The sequence below is a fragment of the Carcharhinus amblyrhynchos genome, chromosome 15 (assembly GCF_965287045.1).
Source record: "Carcharhinus amblyrhynchos chromosome 15, sCarAmb.v2.hapA, whole genome shotgun sequence".
Taxonomy (NCBI): Eukaryota; Metazoa; Chordata; class Chondrichthyes; order Carcharhiniformes; family Carcharhinidae; genus Carcharhinus; species Carcharhinus amblyrhynchos.
Window position 1 is genome coordinate 55,464,771 of NC_137338.1, and position 24,952 is coordinate 55,489,722.

The 24,952-nt window shown below is 40.7% G+C and overlaps 1 protein-coding gene across 2 annotated transcripts in view; it reads right to left on the reverse strand.

The window, feature by feature from the left end:
* Positions 1-1,155: 1,155 nt before the first annotated feature.
* The window catches only part of map3k7cl (map3k7 C-terminal like), a 93,806-nt gene continuing 70,009 nt past the window's right edge, over positions 1,156-24,952 (reverse strand). For both annotated transcript variants that reach the window (XM_080203963.1, XM_080203962.1), the window contains one exon: positions 1,156-5,044. In XM_080203963.1, the coding sequence (XP_080060089.1) occupies positions 4,864-5,044 (181 nt within the window). In that variant the 3' untranslated portion in view covers positions 1,156-4,863. The remainder of the gene's footprint in view (positions 5,045-24,952) is intronic.

The window sequence follows — 24,952 nt, forward strand, 5'->3', positions numbered from 1 at the left end:
ATTATATTCTCTTCTGATTAAAATGACACTAAATGTTAGTAAACTAGGTTAAATGCTATTTAAAGGAACAGTCATCTGGTTACACCGATCCTTTCCAAAGCGACATGTAAATGCATACAAGTTATACCATAGAAACAGACTTAAAGGTCCAATCAGTCCATGTCAGCAGTGACCCTCCAAGTGAGTGAATAGATCTAATCACATTCATGCACCCTCTACCCACATCCCTGTCACCATTTTTTATTTATTCAACTATCCAACCTAATCTTGAACGTTGGCATAATTTCGACATGAACCATTAACCGCTGAAGTGAATTTTCCATAATCCTGCCATGCATGAAGAAATCTTTGCTGTCCACTTTTATATTTAATCTTGTGTCTATGGTACATTGGTCTTGACCCCTTAACTATTGGAAACACTCAACTTCCTTCTCCTCTGTGCTAACTGTTCATCTGTGTCAGTCTAGGCTCAGTTGGTAGCACTCATGCCTCTGAATTGCAAGGTGCTGGGTTCAAGTCAAACCTCTGGACCTGAACATAAAAATGAATCAAAGCCAGTGCTGGAGTGAGTGAATGCTCCACTATCAGAAGTTTGGCTTCAGATGAAATGTCAAACCATAGTCCTATCTACCTGCTTGGGCGAATGACCTCATTGTGTTACTTAAAACAAGAGCAATTAACATTACCAAAAAAAAACTAGATTATCCAGTAATTACCACCTCTGGTTCCTTGCTTCATCTGAAGAAGAAGTCAAATTCTATCTTTCTGTTTAATTAGCAGGTTACACATGCCCAATTTTACAGACTGAAAATATGGTCAGCTTGTATTGGAGATCAAGTGTAAATGTTGCCACATGTCCCAAGACCAATGCAAAGAGTATAACTTTCTGGGACAAGGTTTTTCTGTTGAGCATTTTGTAGGCACATGATTTAAAAATAAAATTTGAAATGATTTGATTTGATTGATTATTGACACATGTATTAATATACAGTGAAAAGTATTGTTTCTTGCATGCTATACAAAGCACACCATACTTAGAGAAGGAGAGAGTGCAGGATGTAGTGTTACAGTCATAGCTAGGGTGTAGAGAAAGATGCAAGGTCTGTTCCTAATAAAAGAATAATTAAAACATTGCATTTGAACAATTTAGGATGTTTATTGTATGCTTATTGTGTACACATTAGCAGACCTGTATGTTTGCTACCTCAAATCATAATTCAAAAATTCTTACCACCTCACCCTTTTAACAGCAGTGACGGTGAAGAAAACAATCATTTAAAAAGTCTTGCCAGCCAACAAATATAAATATGTACAATGAGTGGCAACTACATGACCAGACCAAAAATCTTTTAAGTCTCAGAGAATAAGCAGGTATCAAAAATTTCCTAATTGAAAATTACTCCTGAGGAGATAAGCGTTTAATATTTCATCCAGAAGTTTATGACCAACTGTTAGCTTAATCAGAAGGGCCCTGCCATTCCTTCAGTGCACTGAATGTGTAACTACTTTTGGAATTAGTCACATTATTATAATATGGGTTAACCCCTCTGCTGAGTCAGGAATCAGGCACTGCTGCAGGATTTAATGACCAGCAGTTCAAAGGGCAGGTCTAATGATTTGCAGTTTTGGAGACTGGCCAGCCCTCTTTAGAAATATGAGGACAGGGGTTTTATATCCCTGAATAGCTCCAGCTGGGTGCCAAGAATGAGATAAAGGGGAACACGACGCTTACCTGCTGCACACAGTGAAATTCATATTTGGGATTTGCTGAAATTCTGAATACCTGAGTGTCATATAAATTTTGGACCAAGTGGAAAACAGGCTGTAAGTTTCCTGCTTCTGAAGCTAATGCTCACAGGATCAACTGAGGCCTCTCCATCTAAACACTTATTTTTTCTGAACCCCAACAATGGGGTGTGTATGCGATGCCTGCTTGGACTCTCCTCATCCCAAATAGCTGACCCATCCTCAAATATTCCTCTAGTTGGGAGGAGGCAACAGCCTCTGATAGGCAAGAGTTGGGTGGCTGCTTCTTGCGATTTCCTGGTCATTGTGATCTTGAAGTCAGTGACGGGCACATTAATGAGACCCAATACCTACTGCTGCTTCCCAATGGGGTGGCTGATCACAAGGCTGCTCTACCATCTGGTGAAGAGTTATTTTTCTTTAATTGGGCCTTTGAAATCCACATGGGCCAAAATGTGACAAATAAGAAAGCTTTGTCCACTGACCATATGGATGGTCTGATACCAAACCAGTCAATTGTCATGGGGAAGCAATGCTCATTAATAGGACCACTGCTGGAATAAGCACAGGTGGTGGTGCTATTTCTGCATATATGTCAGAAGGTACACAGGACCAGGCCACACATACAGAAGCAACTCTGCCAATAGCTGGACCTTCTGAGGACACAACTGCAGGTAAATCATTACCACCTCAATCTTCAGAGGCTTTACAAGGCAACAGACAGGTGAGCTGCAAGACTGGAGCTAAAAGTTCACAACCTGCTCTCTGTCACTTGGTTGGGTGGGATGGGATGGGGTGGGGTGGGGTGGGGTCGGGGATGGTAGGCAAACAGTAGATGAATAAAAGCTGTGTGCACTGTGGCTGCTGCATACAAGGGAGAACCTGGGTCACCTGTCTGCAATCTGTAATCACCTAGATCTTTCCAAATTGTGTCAAAGTTGTACAGCCCTCTTATACTATGTTAGTTGCCTATGTGAAGGAGATTATATCGCTTGCTGAAGCAAACAAGACAATCTGTCACTTGCTCTGAGTAACTACATTCAGCTGTTTGACTTATGTTGCAGAGGTTTTGAATGGTAACCTGTAATCAGTGTGGCATGGTGGCAGTGGTTCGCACTGCTGCCTCACAGTGCCAGGGATCGGGTTCAATTCTGGCCTCGGGTCACTATCTGCGTGAGTTTGCTCCAGGTGCTCTGGTTTCCTCCCATGGTGCAAAGATGTGTGGGTTAAGTGGATTGACCATGTTAAATTGCCCTTTAGTGTCAGGGGGCATGCAGGATAAAAACATGGGGTTATGGGGATAGGATCTGAGTGGGATTGTTATCAGTGCAGGCTCAATGGGCCGAATGGCTTCCTTCTGCACTGTAGGGATTCTATGATTCTATGCAGCATTAAAACTAAAGATCATTGTTACCTTGATAGCCATTGGCAATGCTGCGCTGACAAATCAGTTTGGAGTATGCATCATCACAAGGCGCTAATGGCACCCCTTGTAAATCAAAATCTCTATGTCACAATTCCACTGACAATGGGGAATATGTGCGTCTCTACCTGCAAGTTCTGTTGTGGGGATTACTAGCTGGTGGGTGAGCATCTCTTTGTTGGCTCTCATCTTGAAACAGCAGTAATTAACACAAAAATCCCCGATAACCTTAGTGACAACAGGGACAAAATATAAATAAATTGATGGGAAAAAAAAGCTTCCAATATTCTTCCCAATCCTGTCACACGATTGAATAAAGCGACTTCAAAGTTGCACCATTTGTAGACTTTAATACAGGTGGATAAACGCTACTTGTTATATTAGCCTGAGTGCTGGGAACTGGTATGAGTAACACCATGATGTTATTTTGACCTTATTCGCAATATGACAAGCATTTCTGGTGCTGTTTAAGGATAAGAATTTGGACATGATACTAAAGGCACAGATATTCAATGACACTGATCTCGTTCCCAATTCCAGTTGGTTCAGCCCCTTTTACAAAAACTTATTGGGTGAAACTAATTGGAAAATCTAGGCTCCTATGTAAATGATCTGTAAAAGTTATGTTTGGGTTTTATTGAATTTGTAGGTAACTGTACAACTATCACAAATGATACAGTGGAGACCAATTTTGAATCTCTTAATTCTTTGAATACTTAACATCCTATGCAGTTCCCAATATATCCTTTCCATCCAATAACAATTGAAAGAGAGGAGTTCCATAAAGAAGATTTAGTTAGCAGTGGAAAATAATGAAAGTACTCCAGATATGACTTTCTATAGGTAAAATGCTAAATGTGATTACACCTTGTAAAACATGGTAGCGAATTGCTACAAGTATCCTCCAAAAATTAAAACATAAAAACTGCTAAACCACGTATGTATAAAAATGTTACAAGATTATAACCTGAATAAATTGTCCATTTGCACTTGTGTACTTAATTGACTGAAAGAGTAAATATTGAAACTTATGGTGCATATCATATATAAATGTCCTGCATGATTAACTCATTTTAAGTGCAGTTTTTCATTTGCAAAGGACCAAAAAACAAAAAGAGAAATAGCTCAGAAAATCTTCATAGGTTTCAAATATTGTTTTTGAAATCTCAAGCAAACCCTTTCATATTTTTGTTGCATGCATGCACTGTTGATTTAAAAAGAAGCTGCTCGTTTTAAACTTAATTAAATTTGAATTTTAAAGAACTTAGTACAGAATATTCTGTTATGATATATACGATACTTTATCAGCGGCATTTAGTTGATCATTATACAAATCTTTTGTCTGTTTAAAAAATATTTTTCACGTATTCGATTTGTTTAAATCAAAAACATTGATGCATTTAATATTTGCATGTTTACAACTTGTGGGGTTTTCAACCTTTCCATATTGTATTCTTTGATGTCAACAAATTGAAATATTGCTACATACTGTATACAAATAAAAAGAAAAGCTCATCTGGAAAAAAACTACAACAATGCTGCAAATCAGCCTCCCAGTAAATCACTGAACTACCAAATTGGCTTCTGTTCTCCTTGTTGTAAACTCTTGCAATTGATTCTGTGAATCTGCAAAGAAGATTCTGCAGTTATTCCAGCATTTTGTTTGTCATAAATATAGCACCGCATGCCTGGAGTCAGGAAGATCCCTGTTGCTGCTGCAGTAGCACTTGAAGTTTCTCTAGATGTTCTCTACACTGTAAATGGTAGGAAGTCAGAGAGTGGTTCTCTTCTGAGAGCTCCTGGTATTCCTGTGTGAGATGTGTAGCATTCAGTTGATCCTTTTCATCTTGATCAAGTTCTGCAATCAACTGTTTTCTGACAAGTAACAGAAACATGAATACAGAAAAAATTGTATTTTCTAACACATCACGTAATGGGTCACAATTATGCGCTTACCTTCTATGTACTTTACAACAAAATATGATCATGCCAACTTGTACTTTTCAGACATACTATTAGGGAACTGCTGATTCTGCAGGTAGAATTTAAAGGCCCAATCAGGGGCTGTAAAATGCAGCGAGCCATTCAAAAGTCCATTGATTTCCAGCAGAACTGGAAGATCCAATCAGCAGATGGGGCCGTAAAATTTTGTTTTACGCATAAAACTTGGGCTAATCACTGGACAAGACTTGAGATAGATAATTACTTGTTGCAATTCAACAGGAAAAGAAAACCAAGGCACCCAATGGATACCTTTTACCAAACTTTAAATATATGAGATTTGATGCAGGATTGCACCTGACCAAATTGTTTAAATATTAAATAAAAACAGAATAGGAGGAAACACTCAGCTGGCCAAGCCACTTCTGGGGAGAGAGATAAGCTTACAAAGACATCAGCACTGGGCATTCCGAAGAAAGGTAATACATTTCCACATATGCTGACAGAGCTGAGTATTTCCAGCTTTTTCTGTTTTATTTTCAATATCCAGAATTCCTAGTATTTTGTTTTTATTCAAATCTTGATTTGATTTTGATCTGATTTGATTTATTATTGTCGCATGTATTATCATACAATGAAAAGAACTGTTTCTTGCGTGGTATACAGTCAAAACATATCATTCATAGAGAAGGAAACAAGAGAGTGCAGAATGTAGTGTTACAGTCATAGCTAGGGTGTAGAGAAAGATCAACTTAATGCAAGGTAAGTGCATTAAAAATTTGACAGCAGTAGGGAAGAAGCTGTACTTGAGTTGGTTGGTACGTGACCTCAGACTTCTGTATCTTTTTACCGAAAGAAGAAGGTGGAAGAGAGAATGTCCGGGGAGCGTGGGGTCCTTAATAATGCTGGCTGCTTTGCCGAGGCAACGGGAAGTGTAGACAGAGTCAACAGATAGGAGACTAGTTAACCACTGGACACAGGAAAGCTATGTTTTTTTTATAAATTCCACTTTTGTAACCCAAAGCAAGAAACTAAACGTTCTTTAAGAAACAAGCCTCAGAAGACTGCATAGGGAATGTTGGGATTCTGCCCACTCGGAGGGTTAAAGTTTGGATCCAAGTCTGAATTGTTGGGAAAAAGAGCCTTAAATTCTGATGTCCGAATTTAACAATTTTGGATGTAGCGTTTTCTTGAGCATAACAGCCTAGAAAGAATGTCAAGTTCCACATTGCCTCACTCATCCAACAAGGTGCTGACTAAGGCTAACCATGGAAAACCTTCAGAACTGAAGCATGTTACATAAATGTAAATCAATCTTTCTTGAATATGTTATAGGAAGTAATAACTGCATTTATATAGCATGTTATCATGCCTTCAGGAAATCCCAAAGTATTTTGCAATCTATGGATTGCTTTTAAAATGGTATTGCTTTTGTTATATAGGAAAACTGCAGTTTTTTTTTGACACAGTTGGGTCCTAAATGTGGATAAATTGATGAATCATTACAGGATCTGTGTTTAGTGGTGATATGTAATGGAGGAATGTTGACATTCACATCAGGAAGATGTCATAATATTCTTCAAATTATCAGAATATTTTGCATCCACCTGAGCAGCCTTGGATTAACATCCCATTTGTAAGAAAGCACTTCCAAGAATGCAGTATTCTCTTAGTGCTGTAACGAAGTGTCAGCCTAGTTAAGAAATGCTTGATTCCATGACTCTCTCCAATATGCGCATTTATCTACAATAATTCGTAGCACGCTATGTCTATTCTATCCCCTGTTTGCTTCAAGAATTAAACCCACATAAACAATCCTTCTTCCCTATTACGGAACATGCATAGCGTGGGCAATATTTAACAACTAGAATAAACTGGTTCACACCGCAACAAAGCAAATGTTTTGAGACTCCATAGGTACATGCAAAAAGAAAAGAAACTGCACGTGAATTCATGTGGAAAATCAGGCATCTTAAATGCGAAAATTAATTGTTCAGTTGCTGCAATTATCACATTATTGCAAAGGACCGAAATCGTCAGCAAATCTCTGACAAGAAAACACTGTTGTTGCTTGTTTCCTGATGAGTGCCCTTGAAAATGCCACTGCTGCACATTGTGGTAAATATTTGTCCTCCAAGATAAGCCTGAAATGACTGTGTCATGCTGCTTCATTCAATTTTCTGAACAGTGTATACAGATAAATGAATCAGACGTTGCAACATGAGGTGTCCATTTATTACTTGAAGCGCTCAGTTTGGAATTCTGTATATTCAAACACTGAACACTGCATAAATAGTTATTATAGCTCATACTGCAGGGCACAAGGTAGTTTAGAAGCACAGATAACACACTTGGAATTTCTAATACTCTCAAACCTTGATAATTTACCCATGAACAAGACTGATATTGATAAGAAATCTCTCCATTTATTCATAATCATAATTAAATATTGACTTGTCTTGTAACATATTTGGAACCTTTATAAATAGTAAGGCGATACACCTTACTATTATAAGGGATAGGTGTCTCATAAGTTGGAACACTTTTCTTCTCTCTTTGGGCATAGGATGTAAAATTAGCCTGAATTAATGAGACAAAAATTTATTTCCCTGCCATATGTAAAACATGAGAGTCAAAACAACTGTTGCAACTGTGTGGGTTTGAGTCTAGAGCACAAAACTATCTTCATTTTCACACCTGACACACATGCAGATAGGAGGTGGGAAAAGAATTAATTCCTTCTGAAGAAGCAATAATATTCCTTGAGAGTGGTTGTTGATGAGAGCAATCTGTTGATGTACTGTACATGGACTTCTAAAAGGCATTTGATACAGCACCGCACAATAGAATTGTGAGTAAAGTAATAAAAGGAACATGGATACAAAACTGACTGAGTCACAGGCAACAGAGGTTAGTGGTTAATGGATGTTTTCATACTCAAGGACGATTTCTATTGGAGTTACGCAGGGGTTGATGTTGAAACCCTTGATTTTCCTGATATATATATGAATCATCTAGATATTGATGTCCAGGACACAATTTCAAAATTTGTGGATGATACAAAACATGGAAGCACTGTGAGGAGTATAATGTAGTACCTTAAAATGACAGACAGGTTGGTGGAATGGACAGACTTGTGACAGATGATGTTCAATGCAGAAAAATATCAAGTGATTAATTTTGCTAGTAAGAACACAGAGAGACAATATAAAATAAAGAATACAACTTTAAAGGTATAGGAGCAGAGGGATATATGTGCATAAAGCATTGAATAAAAGAATTAGAACTTTTGGACAAGATGAAAGTGTTTTTTTTAAACTCATTCATTGAACATGTGCATCGCTGTCTTTCCAGCATTTATTGCCCATCGTTGTTGCCCTTCGAGGGCAGTTGAAAGTTAACCACACTGCTGTGGCTCTGGAGTTACATGTACGCCAGACCAGGTAAAAACAGCAGATTTCCTTCCTTAAAAGGACATTAGTTAACTAGATGGGTTTTTCCGACAATTGACAATGGTTTCACGGACATCAGTAGATTCTTAATTCTGGATTTTTTTTTTTATTGAATTCAAATTCCACCATCTGCCGTGGCAGAATTCAAACCCAGGTCCCCAGAACATTAGATGAGTTTCTGAATTAATAGTCTAGTGATAAGACCACTGAGCCATCGTGTCCCCGAGTCTCGAGCATTCTAAGCTTTCTTAATCAAAGCATAGAGTACAAGAGAAAGGAGGTTATGTTGAACTTGTATAAAACACTAGTTCGGCCTGCCAACAGCTAGGAAATTGCATCCAGTTCTGAATGCCATACTTTCAGAAGGATGTGAGGTCATTGGAGAGAATGCAGATAGGGTTTACCAGGAATGAGGAACTTCAGTTCTGAAGATAGTTTGGAGAAGTTAAGATTGTTTCCCTTGGAGAAGAGAGGAGATTTGGCAAAAGTAAAAAACCATGAGGGGTCTGGACAAGTACATAGGGAGAAACTGTTGCCAATCAGGATTGAGAACGAGTGGACACAGGTTTAAAGTAATTGGCAAAAAAAGCAAAAGCAATGAATGGTTAAAAAAGTGGAATGAGTGGTTAAGACCTGGAAATGCAATGCCTGAGAGTGTGGTGGAGGCATGGTTTAATCAAAGACAAAATCTGGAAAGGAAGAATCTACAGGATTGTAGTCAAGAGGATGGAGAATGATACTAAATGAAACGCTCATTTGGAGTGATGGTGCAGACGCAATGGGCTGAGTGTCTCCTTCTGCACTGTAACAATTCTGTGAAAACATTTTGAGGATGTCTCACTGCAGATGTACAGGGCCTTTGTGAGAACATATCGGGAGTATTGTGTGCAGTTTTGGTCTCCTTATCTAAGAAAGGATATACTTGCCATGTAGGGTGTGCAGCAAAGGTTCACAGGATTAATTCCTTGGATGGCAGCTTTTTCATGAGGAAAGGGTGGGTCAACTAGGCCTTTATTCTTTGGAATTTTGAAGAATGGGAGGGGATCTCATTGAAACAGACTGGATGCAGTTTCCTCTGGCTGTGGTGTCTAAAACAAGGGGTTACAATTTCATGAGGAGAAACATCTTCACTCAGAGGGCAGTGAAGCTGTGGAATACTCTTCCACAGAAGGCTGTGGAGGCCAAGTCACCGAATATACTTAAAGAGGAAATAGGTTTTTAGACTCTGAAGGCATCAAGAGGTACTGTGAGAGTGTGAGAGTATGGTGTAGAGATAGAGAATCAGTATGATCATATTGAATGGTGGAGTGGGCTCAAAGGACCAAATGGCCTTCTCCTGCTCCTATTTCTAAGTTTCTATGTCACACCGATGGGACTGTCTGGAAGAAGTTTCATTTTGCAACCAATTTGCGTTTTCACGTGGAAATGATAATACTGGGTGTCATAGGTTGTGATGTGGTTTTGATTCCAGCTCAACACCCAAATTGATAAGCACAAACATTCATCCAAAAGTCTAAACAATCTCCTTCGGGAGTCAAACATTTCAATTATTTCACAGTCACAAACATGGTGGGGTCTGGTTTAAATATGAAGAATTATTGTGATATTCCAGTCATAATCTATTAGTAATTGAAACTTTCCTTCCATATTCGTCGGATCAAAGATATCACCAATGAGATGGTTTGTTACAGAACGGTTTCATTGTACCATAGCTGACACTGAGTGAACTATTGCAAGGTAAGTTTTGGGTAAGAAATCAGACCAGGCTCCAAATAGCTTTGTCATAGATTACAGGAATGATAATTCAACAGGTATATATATATTCATGGTATCAAGACTATCAGTCATTCAGTACCTTCAAAACAATGATGGATCTATATAATGGATTTATAGATGCAAACAACATTAAAGGTTATGGGGGGCAGTGCAGGAAAATAGCATTGAGGTAGATGGTCCGTTGTGATCTAGCTCAGAGGTTCCCAAACTGAGATCTGTGGAACCCCAAGGTTCTGTGGGAGCCTCCCAGGGGTTCCACAGCAGACATGGCTGATCTATTCTCCTGAATCCAGCCTATGAATGGATAAATTGGACACAGCATGAAACTCAAATTGTATAAATCAGGATGAGCATGGAGAAAGAATGGGGGTCAGGCAAGGAGTTGGGACAAGGCCCCAGCTTGGGCAAGGAGCAGAGGCTGGGCCTTGGAGAGAAGTGAGTATGTAAGATAGATGAGAGTAAGTGTGTACAAGTGTGTGAGATGAGAGTATATGAGAGAGAGAGATGACAGTGAGTGTGAGAGTTGAGAGTGAGTGAGTGTGAAATGAGTGAGAGGGTATGTGAGACAAGAGTGAATGTGTGCATGTGAGAGAGAGAGAGATGAAGGTAAGTGAATGTGCAAGAGATGAGTGTGTGTAAAATGAAAGCAAGTGTGAGATGAGAGTGAAAAGTGTGAAGAGAGCGAGAGAGAGTGAGTGAGAGAGAGATAGAGTGAGTGAGAGAGTGAAGGAGCTTGTATGTGTGTGTGTGTGTCTGAGTGTGTGCGCGAGAGTGTGTGTGTGCAGGAGAGTGTGTGTGCGTGCAAGAGTGTGTACATGTGTGTGAGTGTGCATGTGTGAGAGTGAGTCTGTGTGTGAGAATGTGTGCATGTGTGTGAAAGTGAATTGTGTACTTATGAGAGAGTATGTGTGTGCGAGAGAGTGTCTGTGTGTGAGAGAGTGTGTTTGTGCGAGAGTGTGTGCCCATGTGTGAGAGTGAGTGTGCGTTGTGTAAGAATGAATACGTGTATATGTGAGAGAGTGTGTGTATGTGACAGTGTGTCTGTGTGACAGTGTGTATGTGTGAGTGTGTGTGTGCACGAGAGTGCGTGTATGTGCAAGAATGTGTGTGTGTGAGAGACTGTGTGTCCGAGAGTGGGTGTGCAAGTGTATGTGTGTGTGTGTGTATGTGCCAGAGTATGGGTGTGTGAGAGAGTGTGTGCATGCGAGAGTGTGTATGTGCAACAGAATGTGTGCAAGAGTGTGTATGTGCGAGGAAGTGTCTGTGTGCAAGAAAGTGTGTGTGAGTGTGTGTGTGTGAGGGTGTGCACACGAGAGTGAGTGTGTGTGAACGTGAGTGTGTGTGTATGTGTGCGCGAGAGAGTGTGTGTTTGAGAGAGTGTGTGAGAGTGGGTGTGCGCGAGTGTGCACATGTGTGTGTGACCAATATAAAAATCCAGCATTCCAGCAGCACTCTTCCCATTTGAACCAAAGGAGCAGCATCACTTCTTCCATTGAAAAGGTAAGACCTAAGTATGCTTTTTCACGAGAGAACGTTTTAATTATAGCAAATATGTACATATAAGAAATAGAAAAGACTTTGATAAATTAGATTTCTGGTATGTTTAAAACAATTGTATGGAAACAAGAGCAAGACTAAGGCCTAATGTTGGCTTGCTGAGATCAGCAACCCGACAAAGTGTAGACATCGAACTTGGGACCTCCTGTTCACACCGATGTACCTCTCAATGAACCATCAGGAAAGCTATAATAAATCAATGTGGTAAGATTGATTCATACTCTCAATTCATCATTTTACTTGGTATATTATTGTTTTCTGCTGCTACATCTCCTTGGTCATTTCCCTTGTAATTAAATCAATGACTGGCACTAATATGCTTAAAGAAATAGAATTTCATACAAAGTATTTATTTTCTATATCTCAGCTCCATAACTGATTTGAAAACAGAGGGAAATCATTCCCAACAACAACTCCTATGGACACCTTACAGTTCATTTCAGATGGAAGTCCATTTTGTGAATCAGTTAATATCAGGTGAACATAAGAACATAAGAAATAGGAGCAGGAATAGGCCATCTAGCCCTTCGAGCCTGCCCCGCCATTCAATAAGATCATGGCTGATCTGTCGTGGCTCAGTTCCACTTTCCCGCCCTCTCCCCATAACCCTTAATCCCCTCTCTTATCAAGAACCCATCAACCCGCTTCTTAAAAATATTTAGCGAGGCAGCCTCCACCACTTCAACGGGCAGAGAATTCCAGAGATTCACCACCCTTTGAGTGAAGAAGTTCCTCCTCAACTCCGTTCTAAACCGCCTCCCCCTTATCTTGAGGCTGTGCCCCCTAGTCCTACTGTCTTTTTTGAGCGGGAAGAGTCTCTCCACCTCTATCCTATCCATCCCATTCATCATCTTATACGTCTCAATGAGATCTCCCCTCATTCTTCTAAACTCTAACGAGTACAAGCCCAGTTTATTCAGCCTCTCCTCATAGCTCAACCCCCTCAACTCCGGTATCAGCCTAGTAAACCTCCTCTGCACTCCCTCCAGGGCCAAAATATCCTTGCGCAGGTGCGGCGCCCAAAACTGCACACAGTACTCCAGCTGCGGCCTCACCAATGCCCTATACAGCTGCAGCAAGACCTCCCTACTTTTATATTCAATCCCCCTCGCTATGAAGGCCAGCATCCCATTCGCCTTCCTGACCACCTGCTGCACCTGCAAGCTGGGTTTTTGCGACTCATGCACAAGGACCCCGAGGTCCCTCTGCACCGTCGCCTGCTGCAGTTTTTCGCCACGTAAGTAATAGTCCTTCCTACCATTCTTCCTACCAAAGTGGACCACCTCACACTTGCCAACATTAAATTCCATTTGCCATTTCCTGGCCCATTCGCCCAGCCTATCTAGATCCTTCTGCAGACTCTCCACACCCTCCGCACAATTTGCCTTTCCCCCAATCTTGGTGTCATCAGCAAATTTCGACACCCTGCACTCGGTTCCCTCCTCCAGGTCATCTATATAAATGGTAAATAGCTGAGGCCCCAGCACCGACCCCTGGGGCACCCCACTAGTCACCAACCGCCAATCCGAATAGCACCCATTGACCCCCACTCTCTGCCTCCTATTTGACAACCAATCCTCTATCCACGCTAACACCCTACCCCCAATGGAACTGATATCGTCTCCTTTGCAGCCACACAAAGATGTCAACCATTAAAGAGGAACCATATTCTACTGGGAAGTAATTATGATACAAAACACTTCTCCCTTGTGTACTTTCATAATTCTATTTTTAAAGCTTAAAACATTAGGAGAATTAGAACTTTAACATTGTCTTGGAATATCATGGGGATCTAACATGAATGATTGTTTAGACATCCAAACAATATCTGCCGAAAAGGATAGGTGTTGACAACACATGGACACAGACTAAGATTATCTCTTAAAAGATTAAAAATGGATGCGATATGGGATAGATTTTCTGAATCTAGCCCCCAAAGGTGAACAGACAATGTGAGGTGGAGGAGAGCTGGGATGGTTATCGTGACTCTCATTCCACTAGATTCTGGTGTCAGCTGCCAATTCTAAGATTTCTTTCCCCCAGGATTTATTTAAAGGGACTTTTCCATCGTGTACTCCACCATGCCAATACTTCCACTCCACAGTAAAAGAAATAGGGGGAATTTATCCCTCAGTGTCTAACTTTACATTTTGTAAATTTGCAGCTACCCCACTCAAAAACAGAGCTGGTCATCTGAACACCAGACATGAAGGGAACTTCATGTCAGTTTTGTTTTGAGACTAAACTTCAGTCAGTGAGTTTTACTTTGCATCCTGGAATCTGGCAGTGTTGATGCTCATGTTAATGTTGCACGTCCGAAGGGCTGAATGGTCTCCTTTTATGCTGTATCATTCTACGATTTTGTATCCAGGAAATGATAAATGTATATATATTTGAAAAAATTTTTAAAAAACTTTAATTTTAGTTCAACAGTCTGGTTTCAAAAAGGGCCCTGAATGAAGAAACTTCCTCTTTATTAAATTTATATCTATTTACAATGTTTGTTTCAGTTCAGTTACAGGAAACAGTCAGTCTCTGGATCATGATCCTCTTTTTCACAATAGCCATCTGTCTAAGCTCAGGTTCACATATGAAACAGCACAACAAGTACAAGTTCAATTATAATTCAGGAAATGGTCTGAGGATCATGGATGGGGCAATGTGCAGTTAGGTTTGGCATGACGGGTTGTTTCTACTGTCTATCTCAAACACTGGGCAGCTCATTTAGCAGTCTTCAACCATAATGACATCTTGCTTTGACAAATCAAATTTCAAGAAAAATGATCCTACAATGCAAGGACTATAAAGTTAGTTTATGGATTCACAGCAGGTACGCTGGTTGCAGAAGATCTTCATGATTTTATAAAGCTCAATTTAACATGGTGTAAGGAAATGTAAACAAATGGAAGATCTCTCAGGAAGTCAACATTGGTATTTTGGGTCAAATGACCATCTTCTCGGCTGCAAATATGGTCACAGTCCCAGAGAATTAATAATGCACATCTCAAAAATTTGTAACATGCTCGAATGTTTTTTCCACAATCTGTAGCTGTTGTGCACTCCAGAATTAGTACCATAGAACCCCTGTAGTGCAGAAGAGGCCATTCGGCCCACCGACTCTCACAAAGAGCATTCTACCTAGGCCCTTCCCTGTGCCCTATCCCCATAGTCCTGTGCATTTACCAGCTAAACTCAGTCAAGTCACACATCATAATTCAAAACAGATTGTTAACTTCATGATTAGAGAATTGTTGAAATTTTAAAAATACTAATTCATGGGATGTGGACAAGGCCAGCATTTGTTGCCCATTCCTAATTGCCCTTGAACTTAGCGGTTTACTCAGTCATTTCAGAGGGAAATTGACAATCAGCCATATTGTTGTGGGTCTGGGGTCATATGTAGACTTGTAGGATGGCAGATTTCCTTCCTTAAAAGGCTTTAGTGAACCAGATGATTATTGCAATAATCGATGATCTCTAATGGTCACCATTACTAATAACTAGCTTTATATTCCAGATTTTTCTAACTGAAATTAAATTTGACCAGCTGATATGGTGGGATTTGAACCCCTGTCCTCAGAACATTAGCCTGGGCTTCTGGAGTACTTGTTCAACGACATTACTACTGTGACACCATCACCCTTAAATTGATAAAGTGCCTCATCATTTTGAGGTTTGAACATATCCTGACTGTCACTAAAATTCAGTTAGGTCATTTGTTCCATAAAACGTTTGTTATCAGTACAGTTGACAGTGCTTCAGAATATAGGCCTAGAAACTTGATGATGATGCACCAGTTTAAATGGACATTTAGGTCTCTGCCATGTCCAGCATGAAGCACACACCAATTTTAAGTTGGAAGTGTCTTGAATGTCATACTCGCATCGGCAAAAATATAGTCATTCTAGGCACCTGAAATAGGAATTGTGTATGCATGTAACAAGCTTGCTTTGCTTTGAGTCCAGAAGCTCTAACGGTGAGGCAGAGCAGCAGATGAGAGGGAAAGGAAACGAAGTGAGTCCTGCACTCTGGGTCCTATTATCTCGCAGGAAGTGCCCAAAGGTCTGCAGGTCAAGAATTGGCCTGTTTAGTCACGGGAAGACATTGGCATTAACTCATGACCTGAGATCCTGCTTGAATACTGGGACTGAGGGACAGCCTACAATGACAACAAGCATCTTTTTTTTTGTTATACAAATTTGTCTGCTGGTCTACATGCAGATTAAAGGGACTACTGCATATCACCACCAGAATGGCAAGCATGAAAAAAAAACTGCTTAACGTGGAACCAGGAGGGGAAGCAGAACTCCTCCCAACCCCTTTGAAACCACTGGCCACTACTACTTTTGCCCTCTTAATTACCAACTCAATCCCTGTCTCAGTGTCTGGAATGATCCTAATTCCCCAATTTTCCTCCTGATTTCCCTTCCTTCCCTTTTACCCACCTATCAAGATTCAAAGTTTCTCAATTGGCAAAGTAGGGAGATGTTTGGATTGCACTCAAAGCTCGCTGGTCTCTTCTGAATTTGACATGAGGCCTAATATTGAGTACACCTATTTCAATCTATTCAAATACAAGGATCATTCCTTCTGCCAGGTCAATGCTATAACCTCTTATCTTGATCTAAATGATTGGCATTCATAGATTGCTCATTTATGAATTATACCTCTTTTGATCCAGAGGTTTGCTAATATAGAGAAACTAAGTGCCCTTTTGAAAGAGCACCATGTCCTGTAACAACAAAAACCAAAACTTAAAGGAAATTTTGTCAATTGGATTAAAGTGGCAGGGCAGCACGATGGCACAATGGTTAGCACTGCTGCCTCCCAGTGCCAGGGACCCGGGTTCGATTTCTAGCTTAGGTCACTATCTTGCCGAGTCTGCATGTCTCCCCATGTTTGCATGGATTTCCTCCAGGTGCTTCAGTTTCCTCCCACAGTCTGATAGATGTGTGGGTTAGGTGTAATGGCCATGCTAAATTCTCCATCAGTGAAGCCAAACAGGCACCTGACTGTGGCGACCAGGGGATTTTCACAATAACAGCTTTGACAAAGGGTCATCTGGGCTCAAAACATCAGCTCTTTTCTCTCCTTACAGATGCTGTCAGTCCTGCTGAGATTTTCCAGCATTTTCTCTTTTGGTTTCACAGTAACTTAATTAATGTTAATGTCAGCCTACTTGCCACAAATAAATAAAATAAGTAAATTTCTGCGCACTCTAGTCCCTGAGTTGCAGACTGTCACGTCATGTGGAGCTAATCATAGTATCATGCTGATGGACTTTCACCAAATAATCCATACAAATATTGATGCAATTCTCATCTACTAAACAGTGATTCATGCTTACCTGATTGCAGTTCTGTCAATGGAACAATGACATATGCTTACATGATTATGATCCTGATCTAGTAACCCAGTGATTCGTGCACACGTGATTGAAATCCTCATCGAATAACTCTATTCCTGATTGTAACAACTGACTCTTTCAATGCTCATTGGCCAGGTTCAAGTGAAGAATACCTATCTAGCTGAGGTCAAAAAGGATCTCTGGCATCTCTGGAATTGTATTCCATTGTAAATAGTGCTTTCAGGAAAGAGGAAAAGAATATTTGCAAAAGAAACACTGTGCTTTTAGAGAAAACGCCCCAATAGCTTGGCATCCTTCTGATCACTCTGAACACAAAGTTGGAATTAGGACTATTGTTCTGTTTCCTACACAATCTTTCTTGAGCTTTCCAAAATATTTCTTCCTTTAGCTTTCCCTTTTTCATCTAATCTACTAACTTAGGGGTGGCACAGTGGTTAGCACTGCAGCCTCACAGTGCCAAGGGCCCAGGTTCAATTCCAGTCTCGGGTCACTGTGCAAACTCCACACAGACATTTTCCCTGTGTCTGCATGGGTTTCCTCTGGGTCCTCCGGTTTCCTCCCACAGTCGGAAATACGTGCTGGTTTGGTGTATTGGCCACGATAAATCTCCCTCAGCATACCCGAACAGGCACTGGAGTGTGGCAACTAGGGGATTTTCACAGTAACATCATTTCAGTATTAATATAAGCTTACTTGTGACACTAAATAAACTTTAAAGCCTAAATTTGAAAACACCAATCCAGCATCGTGTTGACTTATCACATCTTACACTGATTTGTTATGACCTTGATAATGTATAGCCTTGGATCTTTAAGCAGTTTCTCAACAGAAAGCTCTTTCCAATCACTTAGCTGATTAAAATGGTTTCCAAAGAAAGAAACTTCATTTATATAATGCCTTTTACCCTATAAAAATGTTCCAAAATGCTTCTCAGACAGTGGATTATTCTTAATATGTAGCAAGTGTTATAATCAATTTGCATACAGCAAGGTTCAACAAAAAAAAATCTGAAAAAGCAATTGATTTGTTTGAGATAGTGCTGTTTGCAGGAGGAATGTTGGCAATCTCTTATTTTCTACAAGTAGTGCCATAAGATCTTTAATGTCCACTAAGTAGGTCTCTATTTATTATAAGATTTTAGCACTGCAATGGAATGTTAGTCTAGAATTTATGTTAAAGTTGGTGAGTGTGACTCAAACACACAACCATCTGACTCAGAGGTAACAGCATCACTATTTCAGTTGCGCTGACAGAGATCAGAAACAAACCAAATTCAACTCCTTGTCTGTGATCAGCAGTTCATAGTCATAAAGTTTTGCAGCACAAAAAGAGACCCTTTGGCCCACTGTGCCCATGCTGGCCTTGAATGCAATGGTGTATTAAGTGCTCATCTAAGTGCTTCTTAATTAAGTTTCAATAAGATCATCTCAATGGGTTTCAAGGATGGGTAAAAAATATTAGCAGAAGTTCTCAGTTCTAATTGCTAAGTAATTTCTTGTGCTGGAGGTGTAGTTGATCTGTATCTGTATCAATTTTCTTTGCAGTCTATATGAACTGTATAGTTCATCTATGAACAAAATACATAAAGTTCACAAATATACTACTTCTCAACAACCTTCTACTTTTGAACATAAATTATTGCTTGGTGTAAGTCACTTACTTGCTTTCTGATACTCCGCGAATACATCATTTGTGTTTGGTCAGCAGATGGCACTCATTCGCAATACAGTCACCTTAGTTGTATGTGCAAACATGCCCGACTGTTAACAGCAGTCTCCAAACTAACCTCAATTCGATTTTAGGAACAGAACTGTTTGGAAAACAAGGCACCAAAATGTAGCCTAAACCAATTCAACTCGAGTTAATTTGTCATGACTTTGAAGTGTCACTGAAACAATAATATTGTGTTCTTGCCTAGTGGAAAATGGATGATATCAGTTCAGCTTCCTGTTATACAATTCTGCTGATTTTCATTGCAAGTTCACTCAGTTAAAATTACCTAATAATGTCTTGCCGGTTATCTCTGAATTGAATTGTTCATACTAATTTTGTTAGAATCTCCATGAAAATATTGTGAATCTCACAAATTTGTAGAGGTATTCATAAATTCTGCGCTTGAAGTATCATCTTGATTCTTTCTAATTTACAAATCGCATTCTCCTGATATGAATTTGTCATCTCATCAATGAGACATTCTTCCTGCTTCCGCAATTCTCTTTAGACTAAGCTGCTGACTAATCATCCGCCCCTTCCTGGCTCCCATTTTATCAGTGCTTCCTTCTCTTCAGGCACGATTCCTCATTTCTTCAATACAGGCAACATTAGCAAAGGTGCCATCCTCATTTCTTCAGTCCTCACCAATTACTTTCCATCTCCAATGTGGCACATTTTGCTGAATAACTCCGGGAATGTCAGAAATACCAGGGAGAGACTGTTACCACATGTCAAAAAGCACATCGAAATTTTAATTTAGATTTTCAGCACTAATTATCTTAGTGCCTGTATTTTTCCCTGTTATTACCACACACATTTTCATGTAGAAAAACAAATGAGGTAATACAGAAAAATCTGTGACAAGCAGAAACAGTTTGATAAGGACGTGACAGCAAGATAGCTAATCGAGACTGCACAGGAATGTTTTGAAATATGTACTCCTTGTCTATTTCTTGAATAAATACTGAATACTACCGTAATTGTTTAAGCAGCAGAATTTTGCTACTGTGTTCCTGGGAATAGGAAGTGAAATTTTAAATTAGTTGTTGCTCAAATGTTTAATTCGTTTCTTCTCACAAAGTATTCTGTACTAATTGTATTGCAACTAGATAAAATGGAGCTAATCCTTCCTCTTTTTTGCTGATTTTGATTCTGTTTCAAATCCTACCATGGGGAGGCTGTGGTATTGTTTCCACAGTCAGAATCCTGAGACCCAGGTAATGCTTGGGGTGCCCAGGTTTGAATCCCACTACAGGCTTACATATGACTCCAGATCCACAGCAATGAGGTTGACTCTTAAATGCCCTCTGAAATGGCTGAGCAAGCCACTCAATCTGCTATAAAGTCTAAAAGTCTGAAACTGAACGGTCCACTCAGCACTAACCTGGGCACCAAAAATAATAATGGCAAACGCAACTCTGCAGAGTCCTCCTTACTAACATTGGGAGGCAGTGCCAAAATTAGGAGAGCCGTCTCACAGATTAGTCATGCAGCAGCCTGAGACAATCATACTCACAGAAACATACCTTACAGATAATGTCCCAGCCTCCACCATCATTATTCCTGGGTGTGTCTTGTCCTGCTGGCAGAACAGACCCAGCAGAAGTGATGGCACAGTGGTACATAGTTAGCTGAAAGTTGCCCTAGGAGTCCTCAACATCAACTCTGGTGTCATGGCATCAGGTCAAACATCAGGAAACCTGCTGCTGATTACCACCTATCACCCTCTTCAGCTGACGAATCAGTACTGCTCCATGTTGAACACCACTTGGAGGAAGCACTGCGGGTGGGAAGGGCATAGAATGTTCTCTGGGCAGGGCTTCAATAGTAATTTGGTATCACGTCTACTGACCGAATTGGTCAGGTCCTAATGGACATAGGTGCTCAACTGGGACTGCAGCTATTGGTAAGGCAACCAGCTAGGAGGACAACATACTTGATCTCATCCTCACCAACCTACCTGGCGCAAATGCATCAGTCCATGACAGTGCAAGTAAGAGTGATTAGCGCACGGTCCTGCGCAGACCAAGTCCCGTCTTATCATTGAAGGTACTCTCTATCCTGTTGTGGCACTACCACCTTGTAATTGATTTTGAACAAATCTAGCAAATCAAGACTGGAAAACTATAAGTTGCTGTTGACCATCAGCAACAACAGATTTGTACTTCACCACAATCTGAAAAACTCATGGCCCAGAATATTCCCTACTCTAGCATTACCACCAAGCCAGGGAATCAAACGGCATGAGCAGCAAGTGACAGATGGAGCCAAGTTATTTGACTGCTAATGGAACAGATCTAAGCTCTGCAGTCCTGCTGTGAATGGTGGTGGTCAATGAAACAACTCATTGGAGGATGGGGCTCCACAAATATCCCCCATCCTCAATGATGGGGGAGCCCAGCACATTAGTACAAATGAAGGATTCATTTGGATTCACACAACCTTCATCCAGGCGTGTTGAGTGGATAAACCATCTTGGCCTCCTCTGGAAGCCATCCGATGCCCTTGCATCACAGGTGCCAGTCTTCGGCCAATTCCAGCCGTGATATCAAGAAATGACTGAAGATACCGGATACTGCAAAAGCTATGGACCCTAATACATATCGGCAATAGTATTAAAGACTTGTGCTCCAGAACTATCCATGCTCCAGCCAAGCTGTTCCAGTACAGCTACAGCACTGGCATCTACCCAGCAATGTGGAAAACTGCCCAGGTATGTCCTGTGCATAAAAAGCAGACAAATCCAACCCTGCCAATTACCATCCCATTAGTCTATTCTTGATTATCAGTGAACTGATGGAAGGGGTCATCAGCAGTGCTATCAAGTGGCACATGCTTAACAATAACTTGTTCACAGACATTCAATTTGGATTCCACCAGGGTCACTCAGCTCCTGATCTCATTGCAGACTTGGTTCATACAAAAGAGCTGAACTCAAGAGGTGAGGTGAGAGAGCTTGCCCTTGACATCAAAGCAACAATTGATCAAGTGGGACATCAAGGAGCCCTAGCACACTGGAGTCAATGGGAATTAGGGGAAAACCTCTCTGGAGTCATGCCTGGCACAACAGAAGATGGTTGTGGTTGTTGGCGGTCAATCATTTCAGTTTCAGGCATCACTGCAGGAGTTCCTCAGGGTACTGTCCTAGGCACAACAATCTTCAGCTGCCTGATCAATGACATTCTCTGCACCATAAGGTGAGAAGTGGGGCTGACAAGTGGCAAGTAACATTTATGCTACATAAATGCCAGGCAATGACCATTTTCAACAAGAGGGAATCTAACCATTGCCCCTTGACATTCTTGGGGTTACCATTGACCAGAAACTGAACTGAACACAGTATAAGTATTGTGGCTACCAGAGCAGATCAAAGGCTAGGAACCCTGTGGTGTGTAACTTACCCCTTGACTCCCCAAGCCTGCCCACCATTGACAAGCATTAGTCAGGATTATGTTAGAATACTCTCCACTTTGCTGGATGAGTGCAACTCCCACAACATTCAAGAAGTTTGACACCATTCTGGAAAAAGCAGCCATCTTGGCTGGCACCCTATCCATAAACATTCAATTCCTCCACACCAAACCCCAAGCCTCCTGAGACAGCACTTGCTAAACTCTTGGTCACAGCTATCAAGTAGGCCAAAGGCAGCAGACACATGGGAACATGTAAGTGCCCCTGCAAGCCACTCAGCATTCTGATTTGGAAATATCTTGCCATTCCTTCACACTGTTGCTCGGTCAAAATCCCTAACAGCACTGTCCCCAGTGCAATCCCTCGCTCTCCCATAGGGCTGTGACTTGTTCTTATGTTTTAACCTCACTGAGCATTGATCTTTGTTCTCCTATTAACATATTCAGTTATCTTCCTTTATGTCACTATCAGCACCTTCTATGGTACTTAACACTGCCATTAACACATCCTTTGCCCTAAACATGTTTCTGTAATCTCTCCTACATCACGCTTATTACTGACTTTTGCTCCACTTGCTGCACCCTCTCTCTAATAGTAGAAAATCTGTCAAATTTCTCTTTCTCTTTAGTCATATGGACTTAGACCATAAGACATAGGAGCAAAATTAGGGCACTTAGTCCATCGAATCTACTCCGCCATTCAATCATGGCTGATATTTTTCTCATTCCCATTCTCCTGCCCTTTCCCCATGACCCCTGATCCTCTTAGATAGGTTCTTGATTAATAAGAGGATCAGGGGTCTGTCTTAAAGACACTCAATGATCTGGCCTCTACAACCTTCTGTGGCAAAGAGTAACACAGATGCACCACTCTCTGGCTAAAGAAATTCCTCCTCATCTGTTTTAAAGGACGTCCCTTTAGCCTGGGGTTATGCCCTCTGTCTTTCCTCCTAATGGGAACATCCTCTCCACATCCACTCTATCCAGGCCTCACAGTATCCTGTAAGTGTCAATGACTTGAAATGTTAACACTGTTTCTCTCTCCACAGATGCTTTCCAGCATTTGCAGCATTTTGCTCTTAGCACTGTGTATGTACCTACACTACATGGACTGCAACAATTTATGGTGGCATCTCATCACCACCTTCTCATAGGCAATTAGGGATGGGCAATAAACTCTGGCCTAGCCAGTGAAGACCACAGCCCTTGAATGAATTTTAAAAAATCAATTCTTAGTCTCTTTATTCCAGAAATGAAGCTCACTGTGCACAAGGTTGATAGCTGTCCACAGTGTGTTCATGGGCTTTTGAGAAAGAACTTAAGGCACTGGAATGAGGGTGGGAATGGAGGCTGACAGGTATGTTATTTCATATCTTCAGCTTGCATATCTATTTACCATTCTGCTGCCAGATCATTTTCCTAAAGGACAAATTGGGGCAGGGTGCCAATAGAGGTCACTAAAAAGCTGACCATGTCCATTGCTGCAGCATCAACAGTACGGCAGCTATCTGGAGCCGGCCATCCGATGGCAGACCAGGGAGAGGGTGTGGTTGGACAGTGCTGTCGGATATCTTCAAGGAAGCCCTCTAACCACTCTCTGCCTGGTCACAGTTGCAGCTGCAAACCACACATGTGTTAAAATTAAATTTACAGAACCAGAGAAGTTGTTTGGCAATAACTGGTGATGCTGGTAAAAATTCACTTACACCAGAATGCACCAGTTCTAACTTTTACCGTTGTGTTTGGTGACAAATGGCTGGGTGAATGCAGCAACATTGTGCACTTACATTGATATCAGTTCTGTTGGTGAGGTACTGTTTCAGGTCACCATAGGGAAGAACAGGATAACTCAAGTCACAAATTCTGGATTTCTGACTGCATGCACACTTCAGAAATGGCTTGTTCAGTTTGTACCACAATAACAATGAGCACCTTATTCTCACTGTTATTGTTGATGCAAGTTCTAGGCCTTTATCTTTGTTTTGATGCATTTGGAAAAAACAGGATCGTAATTGCTGAGACACTGAAGTATGACCAACGTCCTCAGGAACTATAACTTGGCAGAGAGTCAAAAAGCAGAGCAGAGAAATATGGCAAGAGAAATGGTAGCAATAACTTTTTGACAAAAGTGTTATTTGTGTTTTTCCGCTTACAAAACATACCTGTTAGCAATAAAAATGAGAGCAAATGTGCTCCTTGCAACTGTCATACAGTGTTTTCACCAGAGTCAATGGTGCTCATTCTTCAAGATTAAAGATCAGACTTTATGTGACACTCATTGCGTAGGTTGAAGCAACTGACTCTTCTTTCACAACCAGATAAATGAACATGCAATATTCTAAAAGTTAGGAAAGAAAAATCCTTATTTATTTTCCTTATCCTATCCCTCCATTTCTGAAGATGGGGACTGATGCTGAAGCATGATTCCATGGATGCTAGTTGCCTTTTGGTACCTTGTGGATTTTGGCAGAGGAGGAACATTAGATTTAAACTTGGATCTGTAATCACATATCCTTTTCAGACAGCATCAGTGAAAAGTAACCAGGGACAAGAACTTTGGCTGATT